The sequence below is a fragment of the Melospiza melodia genome, chromosome 4 (genome assembly GCF_035770615.1).
Source record: "Melospiza melodia melodia isolate bMelMel2 chromosome 4, bMelMel2.pri, whole genome shotgun sequence".
NCBI classification, from domain to species: domain Eukaryota; kingdom Metazoa; phylum Chordata; class Aves; order Passeriformes; family Passerellidae; genus Melospiza; species Melospiza melodia.
This window is the reverse complement of record NC_086197.1, coordinates 88,973,925-89,001,713: the sequence shown is the minus strand read 5'-3', so window position 1 is coordinate 89,001,713 and position 27,789 is coordinate 88,973,925. Positions and strand designations below refer to the sequence as shown.

General features: G+C 39.3%; 1 protein-coding gene across 7 annotated transcripts in view; it reads left to right on the top strand.

Annotated features, from left to right (window-relative positions):
• Positions 1-27,789, top strand: part of KIF21A (kinesin family member 21A) — an 87,493-nt gene that overhangs the window by 8,499 nt on the left and 51,205 nt on the right. For all 7 annotated transcript variants that reach the window (XM_063155468.1, XM_063155467.1, XM_063155466.1 and 4 more), the window contains exons 2-5: positions 21,594-21,816; positions 23,109-23,291; positions 26,196-26,345; positions 26,994-27,128. In XM_063155468.1, coding sequence (XP_063011538.1) covers positions 21,594-21,816; positions 23,109-23,291; positions 26,196-26,345; positions 26,994-27,128 — 691 coding nt within the window. The remainder of the gene's footprint in view (positions 1-21,593; positions 21,817-23,108; positions 23,292-26,195; positions 26,346-26,993; positions 27,129-27,789) is intronic.

Genomic DNA, 27,789 nt, shown 5'->3' with positions numbered 1-27,789 from the left:
TAAAAAAATTGTGCCTGTACCAGACACTTTGATCTGGAGGAAGTAGCTGACTGCTTTTTTTTACCTACTAAGCAAACAATATATTGCTTTAGTTGTCACTCTGCATAAGTTGCCCAGGTAAGGTTTATTTCATTCCTTAGTCTCAAATGCATTCTTTTTGAAGTCTAATCTTTATGTACATGTGAAATAATTTTTAAACTCTCTCCCTGTAATGTAAAGCCTTTGAAATTTTCCTGAAAATTATTATCCATACATATTACTTTGTAGACTATAGGTGTTGATACCATCTATTTATTTTTATTTTTTTAAATTTTTATTTATTTATTTGTATTTTTTTAGTTAAAATTATATCATGCATGTAAATTACTGGTGTATTTGGGAAAGGCTGATATCTTTAGGAGCAAGCTATTTGAAATGCATTAAAGACCAGAAAAATATTTTTATGTCAGGCTAAGGATGGCTAAGTATCTGAGTGCATATTTTCTAGAGGTGATTGAAACGAGAAGGATTCTGCTTGTGTTTGAAGAGGCTGTAGATCAGAGGGAGGCCACCTGTTCCATCTACATCACTTAGAGTGCAGCTTATGCTTCTGTCTAATCTGATCAGTCAGCCCATCACTCAGGAACAATAAAATTGCCATTCTGATCTTTACAAGCAGAACTCTGAGTTCAGCAAAAGTGGATTGGTGTTCAGTAAGCTCCAAAAATGAGATGAGAGATAGGACTGAATTGGTATTTGCAAGCAAACTATTTGACAGTTAAACTTTAGTACAATTAATCTTCTTTTTTATTTTTGTACTCCTGAAAGGATTTTGAATTGGGGCTGAATTGAATTTGCTCTTGGAGGGTGTGTCTGTGGGGTTCTTTAATATTTGTTTGTTTGATTCATTGTTTCAGTTTTTTGTTTTATGGATGTCGTTTTTTTTTTTTGTTTGCTCTTTTTCTTTCTTTGTCTTCCTCACACAATCTTCAAAGTGATCTACATTGGCCAGTCAACCCACTGTCTTGGCTCTGCATTTTAAAATGTTGCTGTAGATCTATTTCATTGTTGTTGTTTGCAAAGCTTGTAGGAACAGATGGACTTCTCATTGTTCTCTAAATGTCAACAAGTGTAGCCCTGGTAGGCCCTGAAGAGGAATCATAGGCTGGGACCTCCAAGAAACATTGCACAGCTGAGATTTTTCAAATGAAAGTGCTTTGTTCTGTGCTTGCAGCCCCCAGAACAGGGCTGGCCCCTGCTCCTGTTGATTTCCAGCTCTCAGGATGCCGAGTGTGGAAATGCCTCCTCAGGAAGAGGGAACTTGCATAGAATGTTGCTGACCTACATCTTGGGAGGTACTTGATTAACAACAAAGGGCTGATGCACTCTCTGCTGCTGCTGTAGGCAAATGTTTGAGGAATGCACACATTATTCATGAGTGTGGAACAGCAGTGTTGCAGTGGAGCAAAAGAAGAAACTCAGTGTATGTAGAACCTGTAGTCTTTATAAAGGAGCAAAGAAATATTTTTTTGTTCTGTACTGCTGATGTCTAGTGGTAGGTATTGTGTCCTGCTGCTCACAAAAAATATGGGCTAAGAGGAATTGAAAAAGGCAGGAAAGGGCTCTTTGTCTAGAAAACATGTCTGGTTCCATGTGAGATATGAGGAGTGAAGATTTGTAAGACACATCCTAAAATACCAAGAGTCAAGTATGGAGTGGAAGGGAATAAAATGTTCTTTATGCTCTAGGTGAAGTCAATAAAGTGTAGTAGATTTAAATTTCAGTAAGAAAAGTACAAGAGAGGAGAAAATATCCATCCTGACAATGGATAAATATTGTGGAATGAACAGGGAGGGAAATAAACCTGTGCTTTGTCTATGGAGATGTGAAATTGTCCATACAGGAAACTCTTCAAAACAATTCAGACTGGTAAGCCAGGAAGATTTTGAATTAATTGGTTAATATTTAAATTAAATATTTAATTAAATGTTGAATTAATTAGTTGGTTAATTAAATAATACTTTGGTCCAGAAAGGTAGAGTGGGTGAATAAACTCTGACATTCAGAGGTTTTTTTCCACCCCAAATGTCTGTAATTCTGTGAAGCTGCATGTGGGGTGCCAGGACCTGAATTCAGCACAATTGAATGATCCCATTCAAATGTCAGAATGTGTTCACAGAGGTGTGACAATGTCCACATGAACAGTAAAGCCTTACTGATTTGGGATTTAGATTAATCCAAGTTCGAAGGGACCTCAGGGGGTCATCTGATCCAGCCTCCCCCTCAAAGCATTGTCAAAACTGAATTCAGGTGAGGTTTTGCAAGGCTCTGTCAAAGTTAGGTTCTAGGAAAAACCTCTGAGACAGAGATTCATCAGTGTCTCTGGGCAACCAGTACTTGACTGTTCTGATTTTTGGTGGTCAGATTTCTTCCTGATCCCGAACTTGTGGGAACTCAGCACATCACTCCTGAGGTAACCCTGGGGGGGCTCGGAAATCCTGGAATGTTGCCAGAAGTGCTTGATGGTTGGATTTTGACCCTGCATGGGATGTGCCACCTATATGAGGACGAGAGGATCACTTGGGGATAAGTGGTGAAGGAATTGATTATTTTCAGGGTGAAAACACAGGTTTGGGATCTTGGTACAGGGGGGTTTTAGGGAGACAAGATGGAAGAATTAGGGCGTGTCCTTTCCTTCTCCTCTTCTTCTTGTCATCCATCTTTGGTGGTGATGCTGGCACTTTGGGATTGGTTCACATTAAATGTGCACTTGTTAATAAGGGTAAAAGGTATTAGAAGGTAAAGGTAAATATCTTATACGTAGTTTTTAGTATAAAAATAGACGACCACCCAGTGGGAGGTCAGTGTGCCCATGGCTGTCTTGCTGGGAAACAGCTTTGTAGATAAGAATTAATAAACAATATTGAAGAATGAAACATCTGAAGAGTGAAAAATCTGAAGAGTGCTCTCGTCCTTTGGAGCGTGGGCTGTCCCAAGGCCATCCTACGCCTAACCAGGCAGAGACAACAGGCTGAGACTGGAGACGAGCTGGGAAATCTCTTGCTTTATTTTGTGACCAGTGCCTCTTGTCTTCCCAGTGTGAACCTTGGAAAGGAGCTTGGGCCTTTTGTCTTTGTAATCCTCTCTTCTGCACTGACAGAGAGGAGACAAGGCCTGGAAGCCGAGAAGACACTGAAGGGCTCTGTGCCTGTGGTCTGTTGGAAAGGAGAGATGTGGGGGACACCTTCAGCAAAGGGGGTGCAGCCTCTTCTCCAGCTGAGTTCTGAATATGATAGATCAGATTCCTGGGGGACTGACAGTCATCTAGTGGTGCTGGTGATAAGGCTGCTATTAGGAGATAATGTGTTGTAAGCATCACAGGGTGAAGTACTGGAGGCTTTTGTTGTTTGTTTGCATGGTTGCTGTACTCTATCTGTGTAAAGTCTATTCTTTCTCCTCATATGACCCACCACTACCTTTTTGAAGACTGTTTCATGGTAAATGTGATATTGCAGCTGTGAGAGCATTTGGAGTGTGATTCAGGTTGGGCTAACAGTCTTTTTCTCCTAGCAGGAATATGTGCTGCTCACTGTCTACATTTTCTCTACCACAGTTTAGGCTTACTCATTATTTTATGTGAGCTGACTGATGGGAATAATTACCCTCCATCATTGTTTAATGCTTCTTTACTTTTCAGATACACTCTTCTCAGCCATCTCATAGAGTAATCTCTTTCCCTGTCCTGAGACAGTTCATGTTTCATTCTTTCAGTTCTTCTGGCTTGTTCAGACAGAATCCTCTGTATGGGAGAAAGAAATGTGTACAATAGTCAGTGATTTATCCCATGAAGCATGTGATATTGTTGTGAATACAACCCAAAGCATTGACTCTCTTTCCAAATAATTTCTTTTGAAATTATTTTTAATTTGTGCATTATCAGTTTCTGTGTTGTATATGAAGAACAGATTTTTTCACTCGATTTATTTATTTAGATTTGTGTATTCATAAAATGCATGTGGAGTGCTGGGCAAAGTTCACATTCAGTTTGGTTTGTATTGCTGGATATCTGCCTAGTATGTGTAAGAGCTGTCTGGTTGAAGTTCAATCTGTTTAAAAGAGAGGAATGTATTGGTAGACTGAATAAAATGCTTCAAAGCTCACATCTGTGTCTCTTGAATTTATATGCTTTTGATTTCTCAGATTGTAGCTAGGAAATGCTACTGACTTCTAAGTTTTACCAGATATGTCAAGGAAATATGACTGATTGTAGTCTAGCTGGGCAGAGTAACTGCTCTTTTTATATGTGTATTCTTTAATTTATACATGCAGTTTTCACCTTAAGAAGACTTGCTTTGTTCAAGACTGTGTGTCTGTCCAGGGAATATCCAGTGGGACAGAATGTTTGCCATGTACTGCCCTGCTGTAAAAGTTGCTCTCCTCTTTTGCCACCTCCTTGCTGTAGAGAGGGATGGGCACTCCAGCACAGCAAACGTGTATGAGGTCCTCTCCTTTGCTCACAAGTAACTTGAATTGGGATCATGTTATTTTTCTGTTCTGATAATAAAGAAATAAAATGTAGGAGATACTTTTGTGTTGAAGGGGTCTCTCTCTGCTGCAGCTGTTACTAGTGCTGGGGATCCTCTGGGTACACTCCTGTGTGTCAGGGTGGGTGCTGCCATAGACCTTTTAGGGGTCCTTGCTTCTGTGTGCCAGGCTGAGCTAATCCGTGGTTAGGGGACACAGGCCACTTCACTTCCAAGACTGGAAATAATTAAATCATCTGTGTGGCTTGTTTTAGATATTTTTCTTCAGTACAGGGTTAAGATACTCAGAGTTGGAGGTCCACTGCTGTTTATAGGGCCAGCTGTGGTGTTGGAGTAACAATGAGCCTGTCTTGTGAGTGTTGATTCAGTGCTGAGGAGACTCCTATTGCTTATTGATCTAGGTATGATTGGAGCACAAGGGTATGGCATGTCTTCAGTTACTTTGGAAATAGCTGAGAAGTTCTGTTTCCAAAAGAAATGGACATTCAAAGTTCTACCTTGAGTCCTCCACAGCTGGATAGGGATGCCAGGATAGTGTAGAGCCATGGACTTTGCAGTTTCATTGTGAAGTCTGAAAGGTTCAAAGACAGCCAGAAATTGTTCATCAGATGCATGAGTCTTTCTGGATATCCTTGTTATGTGCATTGCATACTTGACTTGCTCAGTTCAGTGTGCTTGTGACTGATGCAAAGATAATGGAGAGCTACAGATGACACAAGAGGCTCTCTTGTGGGGTGTAGGGCTTTTTCTTTTAAAAAGGAAAAGCTATTTTTGGCCTATTTTTTTGCATTTGAGTCTTGGTCTAGTTAGTTTAAATTGTTAGCTGAGGTAGATAACCAAGGACTACACATATCAGATTTCATTGTGGTGTGGATTTTTGTATTTTTTTAAGACCCAGCAAGAATTGCTAGAGGTACTGAAGTAGTTTCTGCTTTGTCAGCAAGTTTTAGGTGGAGTGTCACTGTTGGACTGTTTTTCAGCTGCTGAGTCTTTGTGTTGCTCCATTTTTGCTGCTGTTGCAAGACCCCTCTGCCAACACCTCTCTGCCAACACCGCTGCTGCAGATCAGAGATAAACAACTTAATGCATTGCAATGGCTGCCAGGGAGCAGAGGGCTGCAGCCTTGTTTCTCTGAACTGAAAACTCTGTGAAACCTCGAGATGAGGATGGCAGTATAGGAAAGATAAAAAAGATTGTATAAATTTTTTGTCCATTCTGACACTTTGACATATTATGTAACCCCCGTCAACTGGATTTGATTGAGAATCTAAGTTTGTACTGTTAAAAACGTGATTGTATTTGAAACAAAACCAGTCCTGACCTCAAATGCCAAGTCAAAGAAATTATCTCCTTTAATTTGTGCTAGGTAATCCTACTTCCTGTCCTGAATTTTCTCACAGTTTCAATTTATCTTTTTTCCATTCTTCAGCCACTGATCCTTGGTTCAGTGGTCTAGAAATGGTTAACTCTCATGGTGAGTTGGGAAATAAGCTATTTGTAGTTTTCTGTGCCTTGCTAATTATTCATGTGATTGAGCTTACGTAAGGGCTGCATTACAGTTGCACTTCATTTGATGACAGAGTTCTGTATTTCTGTGTAAACAAAAGTCAAGTGATAAGGCATGGGCAGTCAAAGTCTATAGCTGAAACCAGGGAGAAAACAAACTTCGCTGGGAGGATCTTAAGGTCATGCTATCTGCTTAGCTGTCATGTTTCTAAAAAAAAAAAACCACAAACATTAGCAAAAAACTTCCATAAAAACCCACTCCTGACAGTATTTTATTTAAAAAGCTTTTTAAAAGCTGAAAGAGCCTTCTTTGCTATATATCTTGCCTTAGCCTTTCTTCAGATTCAGTGGTGAAATCCCTTAAAGCATACCATTAACAGTTTGGATAGCATGATGTAGCAAAATATTAAAATTTTAAACAGCACAGAGTTTTCTCACTTTGATAAAAATTGTAAAAGCAGGCTGCCTTGGAAAAAGTTTAAAGTACCTGTTTTGGAGAAACCTGTAAATTCCAGGGAAAAAAGTATTGATCTATTGACCCCCTCTTAAGACTTTTTTAATACTTGCTGTCAATTTCTGTAGACCACAAGTTACCTTACCAAGTTTTGTCTAAATATTCAATTTTTCTTTCTAAATATCTGGTACCATAGCATATGCTGGAGTTAACAGCCTTTTGCCTCCTTTCTCCATCCCTTAAATGTTGTCTGTATTACTAAGAAAAATTCTTTTAAGTGGAAACAAGGTTGCCCAAAACACTAGAGCTTTGTTACTGTGGAATGATCTTTTCCCTTTTCCCTCTTTCCCTCTTTGCTGTAAGAGCAGGGGTGGTGAGTGGTTGAAGCTGAGTGCAGCCGTGGGGTGGAAGTCAGAGGTGGGGGAGGCTGCTGCCTGATTCATAGCAGTTGGCAAGGCAGAGTTTATAGCTTGTGCTAATATCCAGTCCTCTGGTGCTGGTGAGGAAAACTACCTGAAACAGCTGTAAAGTTATGGATTATTATAGAGATATATCTGTCTGTAGCTTTTAATAAATGTGTGACCCATTATGACAGCTTTATATAAGCCTCAGTGTAATACCCTCCCTGGCCTTGAGGCACTACCAGTATGCCATTCACACACCATTTTATATGAACTCAGAGTTTTCCATTTCCTGATGAAGTTCCTTCTTAGCTCCTGGAAAACCTTGGGAGCACTCCCTTCATGCACTGTCCTCTTAGGTCTCATTTAACCAGAGAAGCTCCTCTGTTGTCTGATGTTTAAGGGCTTGGAGGAATGAGATGCTTGGTCACAAATTTTGTGGCAGGTGGGTAACCATCTCAGTTGGTTTACAGATCAGGACTACAGTGAGGCAATTACCATAGACTTAAGTTTCTAAGGCAATTTGAAACAGTTAATATATGAATACTTAATTTGAAAGCATCTGTGCTACCTCCAGTGTGTAAGGGACTATGAACTCTGATGCAGACAAACCACAAGTGATTTGCATTGATGATTTCTGAGAGCAGCTGGGAAATGCCTGATTTAGTAGTATTAGTTGCCAAGAAGAGCTGATTTAATTGAGTCAAGGCAAAAGAAATGGGTTTTGACCTTGAAGCAGCTTGTCAGGACAGACTTCACCTTATGTCCCCAAGGAGCTGTGGCCAAGCATTCAGCAGACAGAAATGATCCCAGGATCAGGTGTTGCTGCTTTGTGTGCACTGGAGCTGAGGGAGACTGGCAGGGCAGTGCCCAGGCCAGCAGCTGCACACAGCAGAGAACTGTTCCAGAAATGGAGTCAGAGCCTCCCAGGCCTGAGATGTAAAATGGACAGAGTTGCTTTCAATTTGTGTGAGCCACCTTGCTGCATGATTTTTTTTTTTTTTTTTTTTTTTTTTTGTGGTTGTTTTGTTTGTTTTTGTGAAGTAACTTTGCATTAATAGTTTGGATTTCTGGTTGGATTTGTAATCTTATCAGGGAACCTGAGCTGCAATGAAAAATTAAGCCTACAGCTAGGACATGAAGCAGAAAGTGCTTAGCCTTGCTGTTGGGCCAGCATAGATAATGGTTGTCTAAAGCTTTAAGTAGGAAGGAAGTTGTCTAAAGATATAAGTAGGAAGGAAGTAATTGGTTCTTTATAAACTTTATTCAGAGTGTATGCCTTGAGTCTCGTGCAGTTTACACTGTGGTGCATGACTGGGATGCACTTGTTTCATGGATGTGCTCTGTCCTGGAGCTATTATTTTGGTGAAATGTTCCAGTATTAATACTAGTGGTAATTCCAAACTGTAAGCTTGCTATTGCAGCAAGGTCTGCATGCCAGTAGCAATTAAACCAGGAGAATGACTGTATTTCCACACTGAATTTGTTTAGCCTAGGCAACAAGGAGCTCCTACCTGCCCTGGTGTGGAAGCTAAACAGTTACAAAATCACACAAGCTTTTCTATATTCTGTGTTATCAAAAGTGAAGAATATGAAACCAGCCCATGCTTTTCTGATGAGGTAGCAAAGCATTCTCACTTTCTCTTAGGTTAAAATCTCCAGTGATATATTGGATATTGTAGTCACTATTTATATAGTGTCATATAAGCCCTTCTGAACTCAATGAAAGGCTGAGCATGTGAAATGGCAGCAGCTCAGCCCTAAGCACAAGTGTTATTGCAGAGGAGACCTCTCTTTCTTCTAGCTTTGGGATGTGGATTTTTATGTGAAACTGGCTTTCCTGTGAGGTTCCAGATTCCAGTGGATTTCTGGATTCAGTGACCTGTTTATTTCAGTATATGTCCACATGTTCCACACAGGGGATGTTGAATTAGGCCCTGGTAGAGCAGTACCAACTCCAAACTTATTTCACTAGTCAACTGTGATAAATCCCATTCTTTTGACTTCTTGTGTTACTTAAGCTCCAATTATTTCAGCCTTCTACTGGTATTCCATATAAGTGTTAAATACTTTCTTGCTAATTTTTTTCCCCCTTTCCACCACATCTGAAAATCAGCCTGCATTTAGCTGAACAAAGGATTATGGCCTGTAGATAACCCAAGTTTTGCACTGGTTGAAACTTCTTGGAGAGTGTTGTTAAGAATGAGTACCAAGAGACTTGCAGACTTCTCAGCTTTGGTGGGATTGAGGAAGGGTGGGGGAGACTTTGGGGATTGACAGCTTATATTTATTAAATGCTTCATAATGCTTCAGTTTATTTATGCCTGAAACACTCTCAGAAAAAGAGCATCCAGAATTGTAGTAATCAATCTGTTTGAAGCATGGCTCAGTGTGGGGAAAATGCTACCTACTGAAATTTTAGTGTAGTTTCCTGTATTGTCCTGGTTTTAACTAAATGTTTCAAGCCAAGAAAGAGCAGCAAGGTAGTCAGATTTCGAATGATGTTTAATGCAGTGTCATTGCATAGGAAGAGAAGGATGGAAAAGGATCTCTGTTTGATGCTGTTGCTGCTGATGTGAATGATTTTGCAGCCTTGCAAATAGAATGAATAGACAAGAAGAAAATAATTAAATTTGAGGATTGACATTCAGACATAAAACAACAAGTAGCTGAAGCAGCGTGACTGGGGAAGGTGGATAACATTGTTTCTTTCTGTTTTGCAAGTTTGAAAACAGGCAGTACTAAATAAAGCCAGGGAGTTATTTTTCCTTACTCCAGAGTTAGGATTTACCAGCTCAGAGCTTTCAGTCAGTGCTTGAACAGTCTACCTTCTGTTTTGTAACAGAGCAACTTCTGTTCATTAGAAACAGTCAACAACAAATATGAAGAAATTTTCTGCAGTTTGCTTTGGGACTTGGTGTATCGGGTGTTATGGATACAACGTGGGGTTTTGTGTTGATTTTTTTTTTTTTTTTTTTTTGAAGGCGTGGCAGAAAACTCATACAGTGGTTTTTGTTCCAGGAATGTTGCTTTGAAAGTTAACAGAGTGAAGGCACTATTCAGCACAGATTGAAATACTGTTTTTAGCTGTCTTGTCTCATTGTGAAGTCTCTGGTTATTTTAGTAGTGTTAGCTAAGCAGTAATTTCAGTAATGATTAATGACAACTGGTAATTTTTTTTTTAAACTGACCTGACCCTCCTGTTCTTTTGTTTTATTATTTAACTGTAATTACTTATGAAGTGGGTTGTAGCTTTACCTATGGGTATATTGGTAACTCTATGTTTATTTTGAGTTGGTGAAATGTAATTACTGGACTTGTGGCTCAGAGGTGTAAAGCAACAAACTGCCCTAAACTTGAGAATATACAACTGGGAAGGCAGTGTTTCTGTATGGAGGGGAAAGAAATGAGAACAATTTTCAGAGCTGCAGTAACCTTGCCATAAACATGTAGTGATTTGTGTGCTATAGCTGTAAGAGCTGGGAGCATGAGTGAATATGTGTGGGTTTTTAAAAGGGAAAGGGAAATCTGGCTAAGGGAGGCAATTACGAGTTCTTTGCTGCAGACAAGGCAACCCTTATAACTTGGTTTAAAAATAACAGAGTACCTATTTTTAAAAACTAGGCTGTTTGGAAGAAGTAGTGAACTTCTAGAACAAACATACATTTAACTGAAGAGCACAAAATTGAATGAAGCCTAGTGAAGACAATTTTTTGGTCATTTGGATAGCCTTGCATTACATCAGTTCTTTGCTCTATTCAAAAAAATTATTTTTCTATTGTGAATAAACACTTTTTTTTTTTCTTGCTTATTTCTGAATATATTTGTGGCACTTATCAATGCTTTTAAGAAATCAAGAATAAGTTGTAATGTGTGGAAGTTCCTGAATGCATGTTCTTATTCTTAAAATATTTAACTTAATTGCATTAAATAATTGTATTTTTAAGTTATTTATTTGACTTTGCAGAGAAACCTTTTTGTATGTGAGGATGTGCAAAAATAATGTTACTGCTCTACAAGATGGAATTTTCGACTTTTGAACCAGAAATCCACTGTCATTTCTGTGCCTTTATGTGGATATTTTTGGGTCATTTGCTGATGTCACGATGCCGCTGGCAATGTTTTTAAAACCAGCTGTCTCACAAAACTGTGCTTTTAGTAAAGTTTGACTCTGGTAGTTAAGCTTTAGTTACGAGTGTGCTTTCTAAAAAGAGTTGACACCAACCACATTTTTGTTGACCGATGTTCTTTTTACAGGTTTAGTGTATTTGTATATGTTGGGCTGATTGGTTGCTGGCATACAAGAGGTATCCAAATTATCTCAAATCTCTGAGCTGTAAATGCGACTGAATTTAGGTTTGGATGTACTCAAGACAGTGGTTTAGTGGTTTTTGTGGTTTAGTGTTGTTTGATGGTGTTATGGATGTTTGTTGTTGGATTTTTTTGGCTTTGTTTAGGTTTTTGTTTGTTTTGTTTTTAATTCTTCCCCTTTTTCCTGTTGGACCTAAATAAATGTTATTGTGTAGCTTGGTAAGGCAGCAGTGACTACAGTGGTTTGGGTGGTTGGGTACCCTAAATTCACTGTGTTACTTTTGACAGTACATTACTTTGTCAGCTGAATTCTGACACTGACATTTCTGGAAGCAAAGTGTCTCTGAGATCCTGGCAGCACTTGTTATCCTGGCTCAGGGATACTAGGCTGCTGGGCTATGCACTCTTCAAAAAGGCTTCCTTAAACTTTTGTTTTTTTAAATTTTTTTCATCTGAATTTACTTAGAGTGGTATTTGTTTAGCACGTGTAAGCTCTGTTAGGCATTCAGTCATGCTGCAGAAAGTTGCTACGGGAAGTGTATTCCTTTTCCTGCTGCTGCCCTTGTTACATAATTAGTACCAGGCTCTGGTGAGCTTTACCCAGGCAGTGACTCAGCCCCTCCTCACAGCTGGGAGCCCCAGAGCAGGAATGATGAGGCTGCTGAGTTTCATGCTAAAGCTATATTTTGGAGGGAAAAAACCTCCATAATTTGCAAAAGAAATACAGGGTGTCATCTCTTTCTTTGGTATGTAGAGTTGCTTTCTTTGTGAATCCTTACCCTCAGAAGGATAAGCTTGCTGGCTTAATTGGCCTCCTGTATCCATCAGGGCAGTAGTTGTAGACACTGATCTGGGCACACACCAAAAGACATTTATTTTCCCATTTCTCTTGAATTTGTGACTTCTATGTTCTTCAAATGTTGTAATCATCAGGTACTATTGCCATAAATTTTTCATAATAGTAATCTATATGAGTCTTCATTTTTGTAAGTGCTAGTGATTGATGTGAAACATCACCAGTGAAATGAAGATGGTGTTTCATACTTCTATGCATGAGATTTATAGTCATAAAAGCTGAAATGTATTTTTTAATATAAACCTTTAATTTACAAGAATCAAGTGTGGTCATTGTAAGAGGGACAGATTTAATGTGCAATTAAAGGCAGTACTGTCCTTAATTTGCTTTGTGGATATTGCACTTGGTATATAAATATATGTGGAGCACAGCCATCAAACTGCAGTCTGGTTGAACCCTCTGGTAAACTACAGCTTTAGTGATAAGGAGCAGCCATCCAAATCCATAGCCACAGATGGTTCTGCTTCCCTGAGTAAATGTTTTAGTTACAATTTCCCTTGATTGTGTATTTCTTTTGTTGGTTCAGAAGACATTTCTTTGAATCCTGATTGGCCTTTTGGAAATGTTAGGTTCCCAGACCACCTGGGGAAACCTGTTGTTCATGTCTGAACCAAGTGTTTGGGATATCTCTGCTGTTCTGCCAACTGTGGGTGATGTTCCCAAGTGCAGTGTAAGCAGACAAAAAGCTGAAAGTGTACACAGGGCTTTCTAAGACTGAAAGCTACCTCTCAAATAAAAGCTGAAATGACCTAGCACCTTCTGAAATTCCTTTTTTTCCCTCTTACTTAAAGGTGATAAAGATTGTCAGGGATGATAGTTTCAGAGTTAATCCTTAGAGGAGAGGTGGCTAGATGGCTAGTGAGCGACCTGTTTATTTCAGTGTATGTTCCATACAGCATGGTGGCCAGAGCTTGAGCTAATGCCAGTCACACTGTAGTGCAGCTGAGTGCTGTGTTTCCTTGTGCAGCAGAAATACTTATTTTTGCTTCTTACCCTGAGGAATGACTTGTTCATGCTCCCTGATGGGGAAAGGCAGTTGCTTGGGGCTAATCAGCTACTTGGAGATCAGGTGATTGTGGTCCCTTTCAGCACCAGAGTGCATTTGACCCTTTCAGCACCAAAGCATGTTTGACTCCTGATTGCTGTGACCCAGGTCTCTGTTCTGTCACTTCATTGCATGGTACAGGTGTGCCTGCATTCCTGTATGGTATGAAATTAATTTAGAATCTCACTTTTAGGAAGGTCTAACTCCTTCTTTCATTTCTTGCTCATAAACCACACATACTTCAAGTCTTAGCTCATAAGGTATACATTGCTGCATTTGCTTAGCTCTCATTTTATCTAAGATATTGTGTTATTTTTCTTCTACCTTTTTGAGACAGGTGACACATATAACAATAGATGTTAAGAAAACCAAGGCAAGTAGCACAACAGAACAATTTTAAAAAACTGTTTGCCTTTGGAAAAGGCACTTCTGTTTGGCTTTACTCAAACTGCACTTGGATCTGGAGGTGTGCCAGTCCTGTGCATGGCAGGCATGTGGAAGCTTATGGTAGTGCAGCTTTTCCATCAGAGATGACCTTGTCTTGGACTAGAAATAACCCAAGCCAGTGCAAACCCTGCAATACAGTTGTCCCTTCTCTCTCTCTTAAAAGCCAAATTTTTCTCAAACATTGTGGATTTCTTTGCTCACTAGAGAGTAAATTAGTTCACAATAAAACCACACAAACAAGGTTTGTTTGAATGCTTGCATTCATGTTATCAAGAAAGAAGCTGGAGATCTTCTGGAGGATCTACTAGCCCTCCTGTGGGGGTGGTGTGAGGAAGGACACATGCAGAGCAGTAGGAATTATGTGAGAACAAGCCTGGGTTTTTCCCCTTTGCATTTTCTTTTCCTAGCAAAAGTGCAGGGCTGTGCCTGCCAGTCTGGGGATGCCATCTGTGTGGCACAGGCTGCTAGGCTGTTACAGAATTGCACAAGAGTTAATCTGAAATCTCAGTGCTAAGCTGTGTCCTGGCCATGGTGGCTGCCTGGAGATACAGCTGCTGTGTGGCTCTTGAGGAACCAAGGCAAGCAGCAGCCTGTGGAACTGCCTCAGCCTGGCACTGCCAATGTCATCTCCAGCATGAACAGCTAGTGGCTATGGGAGCTGACCACACCCAGGCTACTGAAAAGGGTAATTGTTTCATGAAATTAAATTTGTGTGTAAAAATAAAACAAAATTATTAAAGAGGTAGAGTTTAGGCGTATGGGAGAACTGGACAAATCTAATTATGGCAGTGGTATATTTCCTCAATTTAATTTTGTTCTGGTTTTCCATGTGTTGCTTTCTCATTAAATGCAAACTGGAAGTGACAGTTTGTGGCACTGGAACAAAATATTTTCTGCAGATGTTTTCAATAGAATTTTTTTTGCTTGTATTACATTAGCTCTTGAAAATGTTATGTCTCAGAGCCCGTTGGGTAATTTAGTGGCTGGGTGTTTTTAACTTAAGGCTTAATGGTCATATTCAATTGCTACACACATTGAAGGGATACTAATACCTTTTTTATCAGTATCTTAATAGGACTTTGGAGTAAAATCTGGACCATATAGATCCTGTTTAAGCTTTCATCACTGTCCTTACTGCATTTTTTTAAAGTATCCTAAGCTGTTTCAGGAGGTTTTGTTTCTGGTATTGTCAGTTGTACAGTTGCCATTGTATCGAAATGCCTTTAGACACCAGGAAGTTTTCAGGCACATCAAGTAGGTAAGTGTTAGTGCATGTGCAGAACATCTGCCTCCCTTGTGCTTGCCAGGAGGTGTAAGTGTAGGCTGAGAGCACCTGGGCTCTGGGCACACACCTGCTGGCAGCCCTGGGCTCAGCCTGGGCCCTGGCAGCTTTAGAGGAGCAGTGCCCAGCGTTAGGGAGGAGCGATGTTAGGCAGTGCTGCTTGCCCTGGCTGCTGCCTGCCCTGTGCCTGGGCCCCTGGCTCAAGGGAAGCAGCTTCCTGGGGAGGGAGCTGACCCATGGCAGGGGGAAGGACCTGGCCATGTGCTGGGTGGGTCAGCTGCTGAGCTGTGTCTCGTGTGGTCACTGTAATCTGTAATTGCACGTCCATTTTTCCATCTTGATAGCAGTGTATGTAATACTAGTGATTGATACCATTAATGTGGAGTTAGACCATTACTGATGTCACTATTCAGAAACTCTCTGTAGGTGACAGTTGCTGGTACAAGGCTAAAGATTTGTTCCTGCACCCTTTTTGCTGTGTTAACAGGAGATAAACCTGGAGTTTCTCATATGCTAGATATTTTTGTCTCCTTAAAGCTCATTGAGAGGTGCAGTTGAGATGAGTGCATTCAAACATTATAGCTGTGGTCTCATTTGAAAGTGATGCTAATCACAGAGCAAGATTCCAGTGTGTGCAAGCAAAAATACTGAAAAGTTTATGCAAGCCTAAGTATCAGGTGTCTTTGAGATGGAACCTGCTTCGCTTTCTTTACTCCCTGCTTGCTCTGAAGGGAATTTAATGGGAGTGATTTGATGAGTGTAAATTTAAGGGAGTAGTAAGGTGAGGGAATTCTGAAGTAAGAATTGGAAGCTGTTTTCTTCTGGTTTTGGGCAGTTTTTGTCTGTTTCCCAGTTCATATTGCCTGCTATGCTTCACTAAGTATTTCATTAGCTTTAATGTTTCTAGATTTAATGTTTCATATACCCACATGTGAAACTTAATTGTGTAAAATTTAATAGGCTTAGACAAGTATTGGAGAGCCTTGGGTTTACAGGTTAACTTGTTTCCTGCTCAGCCTAGGATGTGGTTTGAATTTATGCTTTTCTGAGCAAGGTGAAAACAGCCCTTGCCCCACAAAGCCTTTTTAATGGAAAAGAGCTTTACATGGGGCTTCAGAATAATCTTTTCTCTCCAGCACACAGCTTCTGGATAGTCAATGCAGTCTGAAAGATTAACCTATGATTATTCTTTTCTGCTTTGCTCTCTGGAAAACAAGAATAATTTGATTCTTTGCCCTTTTCAGTCATAGAAGTTCTTGTGTGCTTACTGCTGTTAGAGGTGCTGAGAAGGCATATGGTAAACACTTTGATTAAAACCCTTTATTAGAGCTTACAGTTCTGCTCATGGAAATGCAAATTGAAAAAATCTCTGGTCCTGTTTAGTATATGAAATAAGATTAAGGGATGATGTGATCATAGATGGTTAGAGATTGCTTGGGTAAAATTAAATAATGGAGAGGTTTTTAAGTAAACAGGCACAGAGGTAGAAGTGTTTAGTAGTGAAAAGGGATGTGTGTGTATGTATATATATACATTCTTATATATGCATGTAGTTATTTATGTAAATAATATGTATTTCTATTTAGATCACTGGGACAATTTTTCATCCCTAGAAGTAAATTTAGGATGCTTTTCAAAGAGATATTCTGATATTATCTAATTTAAACAGGAATCAATTCTGTAAAGTCTGATGTCTTGCATAGCACAGGGTATTGGGCTGATGATGGCTGTAGTCCCTGAACTGTATTATCTGAGCCTGTTCCAGCTGACAATACTTTCAGCAGAGGCATTGTGCCCCTGCTCTGCTGAGGGATTAGCTCCAGTACAATACAGTGCATTACTGTGCAACCGCTGGCTGCTTTAGCACTCCCTAATTTGACAACTTGTCCCAGTGTGCTGAGGCAGGAGAGATTTAGGGGATTAAGTTTCATGTGTGTGGCCTGGAGGTGCTGCAAAGTACACGTAAACAAGAATTGGGTGTGTTCATGCTTTGGAGAGGAGCAGAGGGAAGGATGGAAAGCAAAATGTTGTTTGGGAAGTTGCCACATCTAAGGAGATGTGATTGGAAATAGGTAGAAAACGCCCGATTGTCTGCAATTAAGAGAGTAGCCTGAAAAACAGGTGGGGTAGGACCATGTAGAAGACAAAATGGGTGAAGTCAAATTGGTCCTGGAGAAAAATCTCAGTGGCAGACTGCCAGACCACAGGCTGGGCAAGGAGAGGTGACCAGAATGAACTCTTTCACATTTTTAAAGTGTGGGCGCTGCCCGCTTTGCTGACAGAAGTGACCACATCAAGACGTGAGAGTGGAAAATGTTTGACTGTAAGCAGAAAGGAAAAAAATCACTTCCCCAATTCATGTGTAGGATGGAGAAGGAGGAGATGTTCCTATAGGCAGTGCTGGAACTGAATCTGACTTGTATGAGGACTTCTGTTTGCTGGACCACACATTCAGTGCAAATAGACTGGGAGCCTTGAGGTTTGGGTGACGCACTCACATTGTTTGTAAGTGGCCAGAAATCAGGGTAAAGGGGAGGAATGTCTTGCTTACTCATTGAGGACATCACATTAATTTCATGGCAAACTGTTCTGGTTTGAAAGCAAAACCACTGAGAGACTCCAAGTCAGACAATTTATTAAGAAAAGGGAAAAAACCCCAAACCAAATACATGCAATAATAGAACAGAAAAAACACTGGCAGAGTCAGAATACAGCCTGATACTCTGCTAGTTAGGGTGGTGGTAGCAGTCTGGATGAAATGGTCTTGTTGAAGTGGTGATCCTGTGGACACGATCTGGTAGCACTTGTCATCTGGAAACCAGTGGGTAAGGGCAGCCATTCCTCTGGGAATCCAATGGAAAGACTGCTTCTTGTGTCCCAAAACCCCAGATTATATCCAGGTGGGGATGCTTAGCTCCTCCCCCCTGGGCGGAGCATCTCACAGTGGGCTGTTACCATTCTGAGTCATGTGGTGGATCCTTGATGGTCCATTAAACAGAAATGGCTCCCAGAGGGGGTTATCTCTGACTCATGGGGAAAAGGCATTGATGGGCCCATTAACAGGAGATAAGGAAAAAAACAATGCCCCTCCTGGTTTCAGCAGCTCTTGAGGATGGGCATAGAATACATCTTTATATTGTAACCTAGGACATGAATTTAGCAAGAGAGCTGTATAGATTTCAGAGCATGAAGTATCCCTAGAGGAGACCTCAGGTTGGGTAATGAAGGTCTCTTGTCTGCACATTTCTCTTGGGAGAAGATGTCATTCAAACCTGATGCACTCGTGATCTGTCTCTGTTACCTCTCAGCTCCATAGCAGAGTGGGACCAGTCTCAGAATGAGAAGGGAGTCTGTCTTTGGTGTGAAGCTTCCCTGCTGTGGCGAGTCTTGCTTTGTTTTTCCTTTGTGTTCCCTAAGTGCTGGTGAAATGCTGCTTTTCTCCCAGCACTGCCTTCAGATTTAGTGTAAGTTAGGGAGGAAGGACACCATCATCACTGCTGGATCTCTGAGTGTTGTGTTACAAGCAGGGGAAGTGGCTGAGCTGGTGAGAAGCTGCCAGCAGTGCCACAGGTGCCCCTCAGCTGAGCTGTGGGCTGCCTGTGCTGGGCTGGCGTGTGCAGCTTGCTGTGGAGCAGCACAGCTCTGGGAGGAGCTGCCTGGCTGCCGGCAGGACTGGCCCTGGCCAGGAGGATTCTCATGGGAAGTCTCTGCTGGGCGACATCGAAACTGCTCTCCTTGCAGTCCTGTCATCACTGGAATAACTATCATGCAAATCATTGATATTTTAGGCATGCTGCTCCTTTTCATGGTCAGTCAGCCTTTACTTAGTAGTAGAAAGGAGAAATTTATTCGGCACTGTCATAATTGCATCAGTTTGTCAGTGTAGAAAATTAATTTTCTTTCAAGCGTAGAATAAAAACATATGAAGAAAAAACTTCTTAAAAACACTAGTTGACTTCATTCTGCAAGTTGTCGCTAAAAGCCTTTTTGGAACTGGGGAGAAGTTGTGTTTTTGGGATGCACTAAAGCTTGCTTGATGTTGAAAATGTGTTTCCCATCTAGATTTCTAGAAGAGATCTTCCCAGGCTTTTTTGCTCTGGAAGGCAATGAGAGATGCCTCTGGACCTTTACGAGCCCTCAGAGTTCATTCTTGTAAGGGCCATTAATGGCCTCTGTGCTGGTGCCCTGGATTAGTGGGAGAATAAGAGTGCTTAGTCTGAAAAAGGAGCTTGCCCTCTGACTGACTTCACGGCAGCAGAAGGAGGCAGCAGGATCACCTACTGAGTAGGCATTTTCAAACTATTGTTTTAGACAGCAAGATGCAGTGTTTTATTTGCTTGACCTTCCAGTTGTGTAGAATGCTTTTAGAAAAGGCATATAATTAATTTTTCTTTGAAGACTTACTCTACTTAGAAATAAAAGCTATTTTATTACCAAAATTTCCTTAATTTAGAAGGAAGTAAATGTATTACAAGCTTCTGTACATATTTATCAGATTCTGTGTTCAGTCAACACAGGTATAAGTGGATCAAGTTGGTTGTTATTGAAGGAGCTATGTAAATTCTGTATTACTTTTAGCATTCTTATTTCATTTAAAGAAAAAAACCAAACCTCCTTATGTTGTTGTTAGAGAGAAAATTTGACCTATATTATATACTTTGAGTCCTTAAATGCAAATTCTAGTTGTAGAATATTTATGCCTGTTTTGCACATCATATAATCTTTTCTTTAATAATGTTTTTTAAAGGTTTACTTAATTTTCACTTTACACGAGAGGGTAAGCTGACAAGGGTGGTACCTCCTGATCATTAATGAAGTTTCTATACTGGAATTAATGTGCACAAACCTTATAGATCAATTAAGGTTAATCTCCAGTGTCACATCTGGGATATAATGAAACCCTCAAAATGAAAAAAGTGAAAAATACTCTTGAGAGCAGTGCACATCCCTCAATGAAAAATTCAGAATCTGCAATAAAGAGTAGATACATGATGCTTTGTGAGATTTTTTTTTTGTATCTCTTTTTCAAGCAGGGTATTTCTAACTTCATCTAACATGTACCTAATTAGTCTGCAGCAGTCCACTCATTTGTTGGAGGCATGCTCTCTGTATCAGCAGGTGTTGGCACAGTCCCAGTAGATCAGCAGGTAGCTTTGGGCCCTTATGCTCCCATTAGAATTTGGAACAAGTTTTGTGTGTTTGGAGTCGAGCATTTTGGCTTTGTTTCCTCTGAAGGGGGTGTAAATTGTGCACACCGAAACTGCTCTGCGATCCAAACCAACATGTGATACCTGAAAATGTTGGGGAATTTGCTTCAAGGCAGCACAGCTACTCTAAACAGAGCACTAATGTCCCTTAAAACATGGAATATGAGATGAATACATGCCTTTTAGTGTACTCTGTGCCTGCAGATCTGAGACTGTGTAACTGAAAGTAGCCACACCAAAACTTTATATAATTGGAGGATCTGTATAAAATATTCCATGTTTCTGTTTGTATGTAGCTGTACTGCATCTTTTCATCATTCCTATTATCCTTCTTTGTCACATCTTTTAAGCTGTACACTGCACATGTTTTGGTGTGGGCTCTGTGTGCTTGGGTTCAGTTTGGGTTGGTTTTTTTTTTTGTGCTGCTTTGGGAACTTGGAAATATCTTTTTAAAAAGGTAGCTTTGTAAGCAAATTATTAGTTACTTACAGCTAAGAACAGTGTGTTAAGTGAGCCAGAGATTTTCTTCTTCATAGTTAATCATTAAACCCATGGAATCACAAGCTTCTGCAGTCATTATTAGTTGTGAGGCCAATACATGAATTCAATCTTGATGAGGCTGCAAGAGTGTTAAGAATGCAGGAGGAAACAATAAAATGATAGAATATAAGAAGTTCAAGCTATATTCTACAAGTTATTTTGTAAAATAAGAAACTGAAAAAACTGAAATAAAAGCTGAAATTTGCCTTAGAGGGGAATAATGAGGAATGAGACACTCTTACCTTTAGAACTTGTTAAATATTGTCCTTTTCCTGTTGTCTGAAGGTATACTTCACTGAAACCAAGCATTTCACAGAAGTGTTCTGGCTGTACAGGTTCCTTTTCTGACAAAAGGAAAGAAGCAATCTAGCCTTTTCCTTGCTGCAATTGCTCTTGCAGCAAGGAGGCTTTCATTTAAGATGATACCACAGAATATTCTGATTTAATAGGGACCCATAAGGATCTTCAAGTCCAACTCTTGAGTGGAAAGCCCATACAGGAACTGAACCCACAGTCTTGGCATCACTAGCACCAGGCTCTAACCAGCTGAGCTAGGTGTTGGTGGGTCCTTGCTCACAAACTGCTATTTAAACTACCCTGTATTTTTTTTCCACATTTAACTTTCTTGCAAAAAAAGCAAAATGACTGTTTTTACAATGAAAGCATGCAGAAGTTTGATAAAACTGGAAAGCTTGATTTCCAAGTCTGAACCAACATAGAAAAGTGACTCTTCAGTAATGCATAATAAACATACAGAAACATTTGGAGTTCTAGGCAGGTCATCAGCTTGAAGTAGGTGAACCTTCAGAAAAGATGGTGTCATTTGCATGAGCAGTTTCATGTCTGGGGTTCTGATACAGTCAGTACTGTGGCTCAGACAACCAAAATGCTTCTGGTATCTGAAGAAAAATTCACCCTTCTCAGTCATTAAGGAATTCTCAGATCCCTTATTTATATTGTGTACTTCTCTATTTTTGATGATGAGAATTTCTGATAGTTCTTTTTATCTCTTCCAAAACAGAATTAGACCACAGTTAGCCAAAGAGAAGATTGAAGGATGCCATATCTGTACATCTGTCACACCTGGTGAACCTCAAGTGTTCTTGGGAAAAGATAAGGCCTTCACTTTTGATTATGTCTTTAACATTGACTCACAGCAAGAAGAGATCTATGTACAGTGCATAGAAAAGCTGATTGAAGGTTGCTTTGAAGGCTATAATGCCACTGTCTTTGCTTATGGCCAGGTAAGCTTCACAATTTTATTTTATACCATTTATTTTGAAATAAAGAGTTTTTTGAAACTGATTTTTCTCTTAGATTTCTGAATGCATTAATCTGGTTTTAGCATCTTGGGTTTATTTTCAATGAGTTACCCACTAGGAGAGTGTTGAGTTTATATAAATTCTGCTTAGACTGGGAGTTGAAACAGAGAATATATATAGGTCACAGATCTGAATTTAATTGTAATACTGAAAATAGTATCAGTCCATATAATTCCTGAATTCACATCAATGCAGCAATACAAATTATTGACCTACTCACTTGCACTATAGAGATAGGTTGTACTGAGATTCTTCTCTGAGCAACTTTTCAACCCACTGCATTTTTAGAGACTTTTGGGAATAGGAGCTTTTTAAAAATAGATCCTGGAGAACTTCAGGCCACATTGTTTGCTTGTGGGCAAATTGTAGAGATCAGATTCCAAAGTCAGAGAACTTTTCATCAAGAACACACCCTCTTAGTACACTGGGCATACTCAAAGCTGAGCACAATGCAGACAGTGTGTTACTGTCTTCCAAATATTCCTTTACAAGTTGACTGCATAAAATGTGGTCTGGGATGCTGAATTTCACCTGTTAGGTGTTGTATCTCAGGTTAGCCAGGTGAAGTCTATTCCTAGTCAAACAAAGCAGTTTGCAGATCCAGTTTAGCAGATTATGTTCAGCTGTGTGATCCTATCTTTGTCTTAGACTTGACCCACTAATTAAGTGAAAACACTACACTACCTTGACTTCTATTGGACTTCACATTTAATTAAATTATCTTCCTAGTGAAGACAGAGCTTGTATTCTTTAGAATAAAGTGAGAACAATGGGAATATAATACCTGAGATATTCAGACATCTTAATTAAGGGAGTCATTTGATCTACCTCAGTAAAGAATTGCAAATGCTGCTTTTACCTTCAAAATACATGTTTCAATTAACAGCCTTGGTTGGAAACATTAACTCATCTTTTGACCTAGATAGAGAAGACAGCTCAAGGCTAATGTGAACTGGTTAGGGAGAGTTTCTAGGGGAAGGGTTATGAAAGATTGAACTGCTCTCTGCCTTCTTGTATGTGGTCTCTGGATAAACAGTTGAGTTTGTCCAAATTCTGCTATTTATCCATATTTCAAAGTAACCTGTTGTGTGTGTTAATACTGTAAAGATGGCAGGTTGATGTGAACATTAGTGTGCACAAACTGTATTTCTGTGATGATTTGGTACTATTAACATGTTCTAGTGACTACTCCTTCTACTCCTTTTTCAAAATAGACAGGTGCTGGCAAAACCTACACCATGGGCACTGGATTTGATGTGAACATAACAGAAGAGGAGCAAGGCATTATATCACGTGCTGTTAAGCACCTTTTCAGATGTATTGAAGAAAAAAAGCAAGGTGCTATTAAGCAAGGACTTCCACCTCCAGATTTTAAAGTGAATGCACAGTTCTTAGAGGTAAATATGATCCACATTTGTGGGTGTAACTTTATGTGGATTTTTTGGTACTTTTGTTTTAGTTTTGTTTTTTTTTTTTTTTAAGAAAACAAATTAAATATTTTTTCTTGTTGCTTCTTTTAAATTTTCTTTTCTCCCAGGATGTTTTGAATTAATATACAAGATTTCAAAAGGAAAATTGATAGGATTTGCTTCTGCTCTTCAATTCATGGAAAAGTCTTTTTTTATCTTACTCCAATTATTTTACTACTTCCCTTCATAGTATTATTTTGAAGTAGAAATATTTGTTTGTCATCATTTATCCCTTTCTGATTGTAGGGCCTGTTGCTTTTGCCTGTTGGTAATTCTTAAATAAACTTTAAAACAAGAAATCATAAAAGCCCCTCTAATTGTATTTTGTGGCTTCAAGCAGTGACCATGCTTTGCCTGCTTTTGTCACTTTGCTGTAGATTTCTTTAGCTTTCAAAATCTGTTCAGAAGACTTTCTTTCACCAAAGAAGAAACCTAGCATGAAAATACTTCTTTTTGCAATTCCCACTGGTTTAGGATTGGGCTTCAGTGTCATGGTTCCCTTCTTTCTTAGATCCAGAGGAAAAAAAAAAAAACCAAAAAACAAAAACCCTAATCAGTACTGTGGCAAAACTGCTCCCCTTGTACTTTCTTGTAGACACAGGTACTGGTAAGGGGCCATAACATCTGTGATCTTTCTGACCTGCAGCAGCTGTTGCTTTATGCCTTGTAGGGTTTATACTGTGCCTCCTGGCTGTGGAACTGCTCTTTAAATTGATTGATTTGGGTGTAATGTATTTACATTTACTACCAACCTGAAAAATTCTGATACTTTAGGCGCACAGAGAGGCAGAATCAATTTTAGGAAGAGCAGGTGTAAATTTGTTTTGCTTACTTCAGTATGTACAACTTTATCTACTTGGGGGTAGAAACCCCCACTTCAGTATTACCCTGAGAAAAGCTGTTAGTTTACTTCAGGAGCAATAAAACCAAGTCCTCTAGTCACTAACAAGCTGGCATTAGTTTTGTATCAGACTAGGCTTGTCGTTGCTACCCTTATGCAGAACCTTTTGTTGCTCTGGCTAATATTTGCCCAGAGAGAGTTGGCTTGAGCATGTGCTGTGGGAATGCTCCACTCTGTGCACCAGGGAGCTGCAGCTTTGCTTAGGCAGCTGCAACATGAGTAGCATAAGGAGCAGTAACCAGTGTGGTTTCTGAATTTATTGTGTTTTTTGACATAACATTACAAATGTGATTGAGTCCCAAAATACAGGGCAGTGATTAAATGTTACAGTGAGAATGGTATGAAGAATGGCAGCCATTGCAATGTATTTCAGCTGAACTGTACATACTGAAACCTGTCTCGTTTATCTATTTAGAGAAAGGTTAAATTATGTATATAATAATTTGTCCCTTAAAAAAAAAGTCATTTTAGTTGGTAGATTTTTTTTCTTTTACCAAGACTTTCCCAGAAGGAACTTTTTCAGATTAGTTTGATATTATGCACTATTCTTGTGTCAAAAAGTATCCTCTTCCTCCCATCCTGTCTACCATTAGAGCTGGATTGCATAAACAATAATTTAGTCGTTGAGCAAGTTGAAGCAAGATTGTATTTTTGGAATAACTTTGAAGTCTTACAGCTGGATAACTGTTGGGAACAGTGACTTCAGTTTGCTACTTTCTTGCCTTTCTTTAGTTGGCTGCAGTCTGCCTCCCTTAACTCTTTGCTTTCCTGCTTTTTCAAAAGACAGGCATATGCAGTCCCATCCAATTGCAGGTGTGTTATCAGGATCTGCTCCAAATTGTGGCATCAGTTTGTTTGAATTTATGAAGGTAAAACATTAGTAAGAAGATTCCTACATAGACTATCTATGCCTAATAATTAAATATAATTCCTTTTTTACTATGTAAAGGATTAAAAGCATCACATTCACAAATGCTGGTTTTTTTCTTCTCAGGGATGACTTTTTGCTTTTGAGAGGAGAAAGCCACTTACTTTCAGTACTAAAAGAAAGTACCTTGTGTGAATACAGATCTGTTGTAGTGGTTCTTTGACTGTTGCCTAGGGATTTAATCAGGAATTGAATTAGTTCTGGCTGAGCTTTGCTGACATGAATTAGTATAACTAAATTAGAGACACTTGATATGTTCCAGGGTACTCAGGCAGAGACTTCAGCCATGAAATTCAGTGGGATAGTGTTTTTTCTGGGTGGGTTGTCTATGTTTTCCCCCCTGATATCTTCAATTCAATCTAAACACTGCATGAAGTTGAGGATATTCTTATGGAGTACAAAAGCCCTGCTTAAGAAGACATGCCATAGTATTTTTGGACTGATGCTTGGTGTCTTTAAGAAGCATCTTGCACAAAAACTATTATTATATGTCAAATTCCTTCCTACTCAGGAAGAATTTATCTAAATGAGAGTCATAGAAATAAGAAGGTGTGAGAGAGGAGATGAGGAAAGGTGCAATGGCAGGGAAAACAAGTGGAGGGAGTTGGAAGTGTTTGGAGCAGTGTGCAGCCAACTGAATCCACAAAAGAAAAGCCCAAGGTTAAATCTGAAGACAACAGGTGCCTGCCACAGAAACCACTCTTGTTCTGGTGGCACCAAATTCCTCCTCTTCCCTGGTCCCACCAAAGAATTTTATCTCAGATCTGGCAATGTGAAAGAATTTACTGCATCTTTGGGTGGCATAATAGGAAGTCACCTTAATTTGCAGCTGCTCTGTCACCTATTGTACTTGTAAGTTTCATGTCCTTTTCACATGTTTCGCATCTTTTAGGAGTGAGAGATTTGGATTTTTACAACTTTTGGTATGTGCCATGCACAGATTTCTTAGCCATTGGAGGAATTCCTCCAAAAATGATGTTTTTTGTTTTTGTCTTCTCCTCAGCTTTACAATGAAGAAATTCTTGATCTGTTTGATACCACACGTGATATTGATGCAAAGAATAAAAAATCAAATATTAAAATACATGAAGATTCAGCAGGAGGAATTTATACAGTGGGCGTTACAACCCGAACTGTGAATGGAGAATCTGAGGTGATAACTGGAAATAAATTACACTGTAACATGCCAAGTAGATTCTAAAAATGTCTGTATGCTTTGATGTCTGTTTAAAAATAGAGGTGATGTTAACTTATATCTGTCTCCTGGGCAATTAAAGTGTAAAATCTAGCTAAAGTTTTTATTTTCTTAATTCTTTTTAGCCTTTAATCTGATATATTTGATACTAAGTGCATATCACTTTCATTTAAAGCTGGGAACATACTTTTTTTCATAATATAGTTCTGCTGGGAGAATTTTGACATATATGTAAATCTGATCTTCCAAATCTTATGTATATTATTTTTTCTTTGAGAGGAAATCTTTGCATTTGGCTGATGTGAAATAAACTGCTATTCACGTACTCTGTAAATCTGAATACAAATGTTATTGTACTTTTTTTTTGTACAGGTGAATGAAGAGAAGTATGTTACTCCTAGGGTACACTTAAGAGGGGAATACAAAGATTTACAGAAATCAAAAAAAATACTTTTAGTTAGCTTATTTAAGGATCTTTGTCCTTTTTTGGTTTTTTGTTTGTATGCATATAGGAACTGCATGCATAGCAAAGAGAGAAATTTTAGCCCTAGAACATTTTCCCTTTAACCAGCAAGGGATGCAATGTGCTTGTTGCCTGTTTTCTAGATGATGCAGTGCTTGAAGCTGGGAGCTTTGTCCCGAACCACTGCCAGCACTCAGATGAACGTTCAGAGCTCACGGTCCCACGCCATCTTCACCATACACTTGTGTCAGACCAGGGTCTGCCCCACGTTTAACGCCGTACGTACTTTTGCTGTTGGTAAACTTCTCTTTAGTAGCCATTTCTCAAAATGAGGACAGTTTTGGCAGCCACTGCTATTTGAATTGGACTTAGTAAGGATGCTGTAGTCATCATAATGCTTGATGAATTTGCTAAGCATTATAATAATTTGATTTAATCTGTGCATATGTAACCATCCTTTAGCCAGAGGCAACCATAAATTGCAGACTCCTACAGGAACCTACCTATTGTCCCCTAACGTTTTCTTCGGTATTTTGTTGCGATGTACACAAGTGAGAAAGTTAAAATATAATTTGTCTTTAATTGGGAAATCACATTTAAGTGTCTTAGAAGTTAGTGGGTTTAAACTTGCAGTCAGCTAACTGAAACTGCTTGGATATTTCAGATTAATTGTTGATATCCAATAAGGTGCAAGTAGAAAAGCATTGAATTCTGAGGCTCAGTGTATATATCTTAAATAGCTATATATTTGGGCTGCGGGTATTTTGTTAAATCTGTACATCTGAAATTCAAACTATGAATGAACATGGAGCTGTTCTGTAGAATATTCTGTATGTGACTGATGCAGAATATTCAGCTGTTAGTTACTGTTGGGTGTATGTTCTAAAGAAGAAATGTTGTCTGAAGAAATCCACATTACTGAAAACTACAATACCTTCA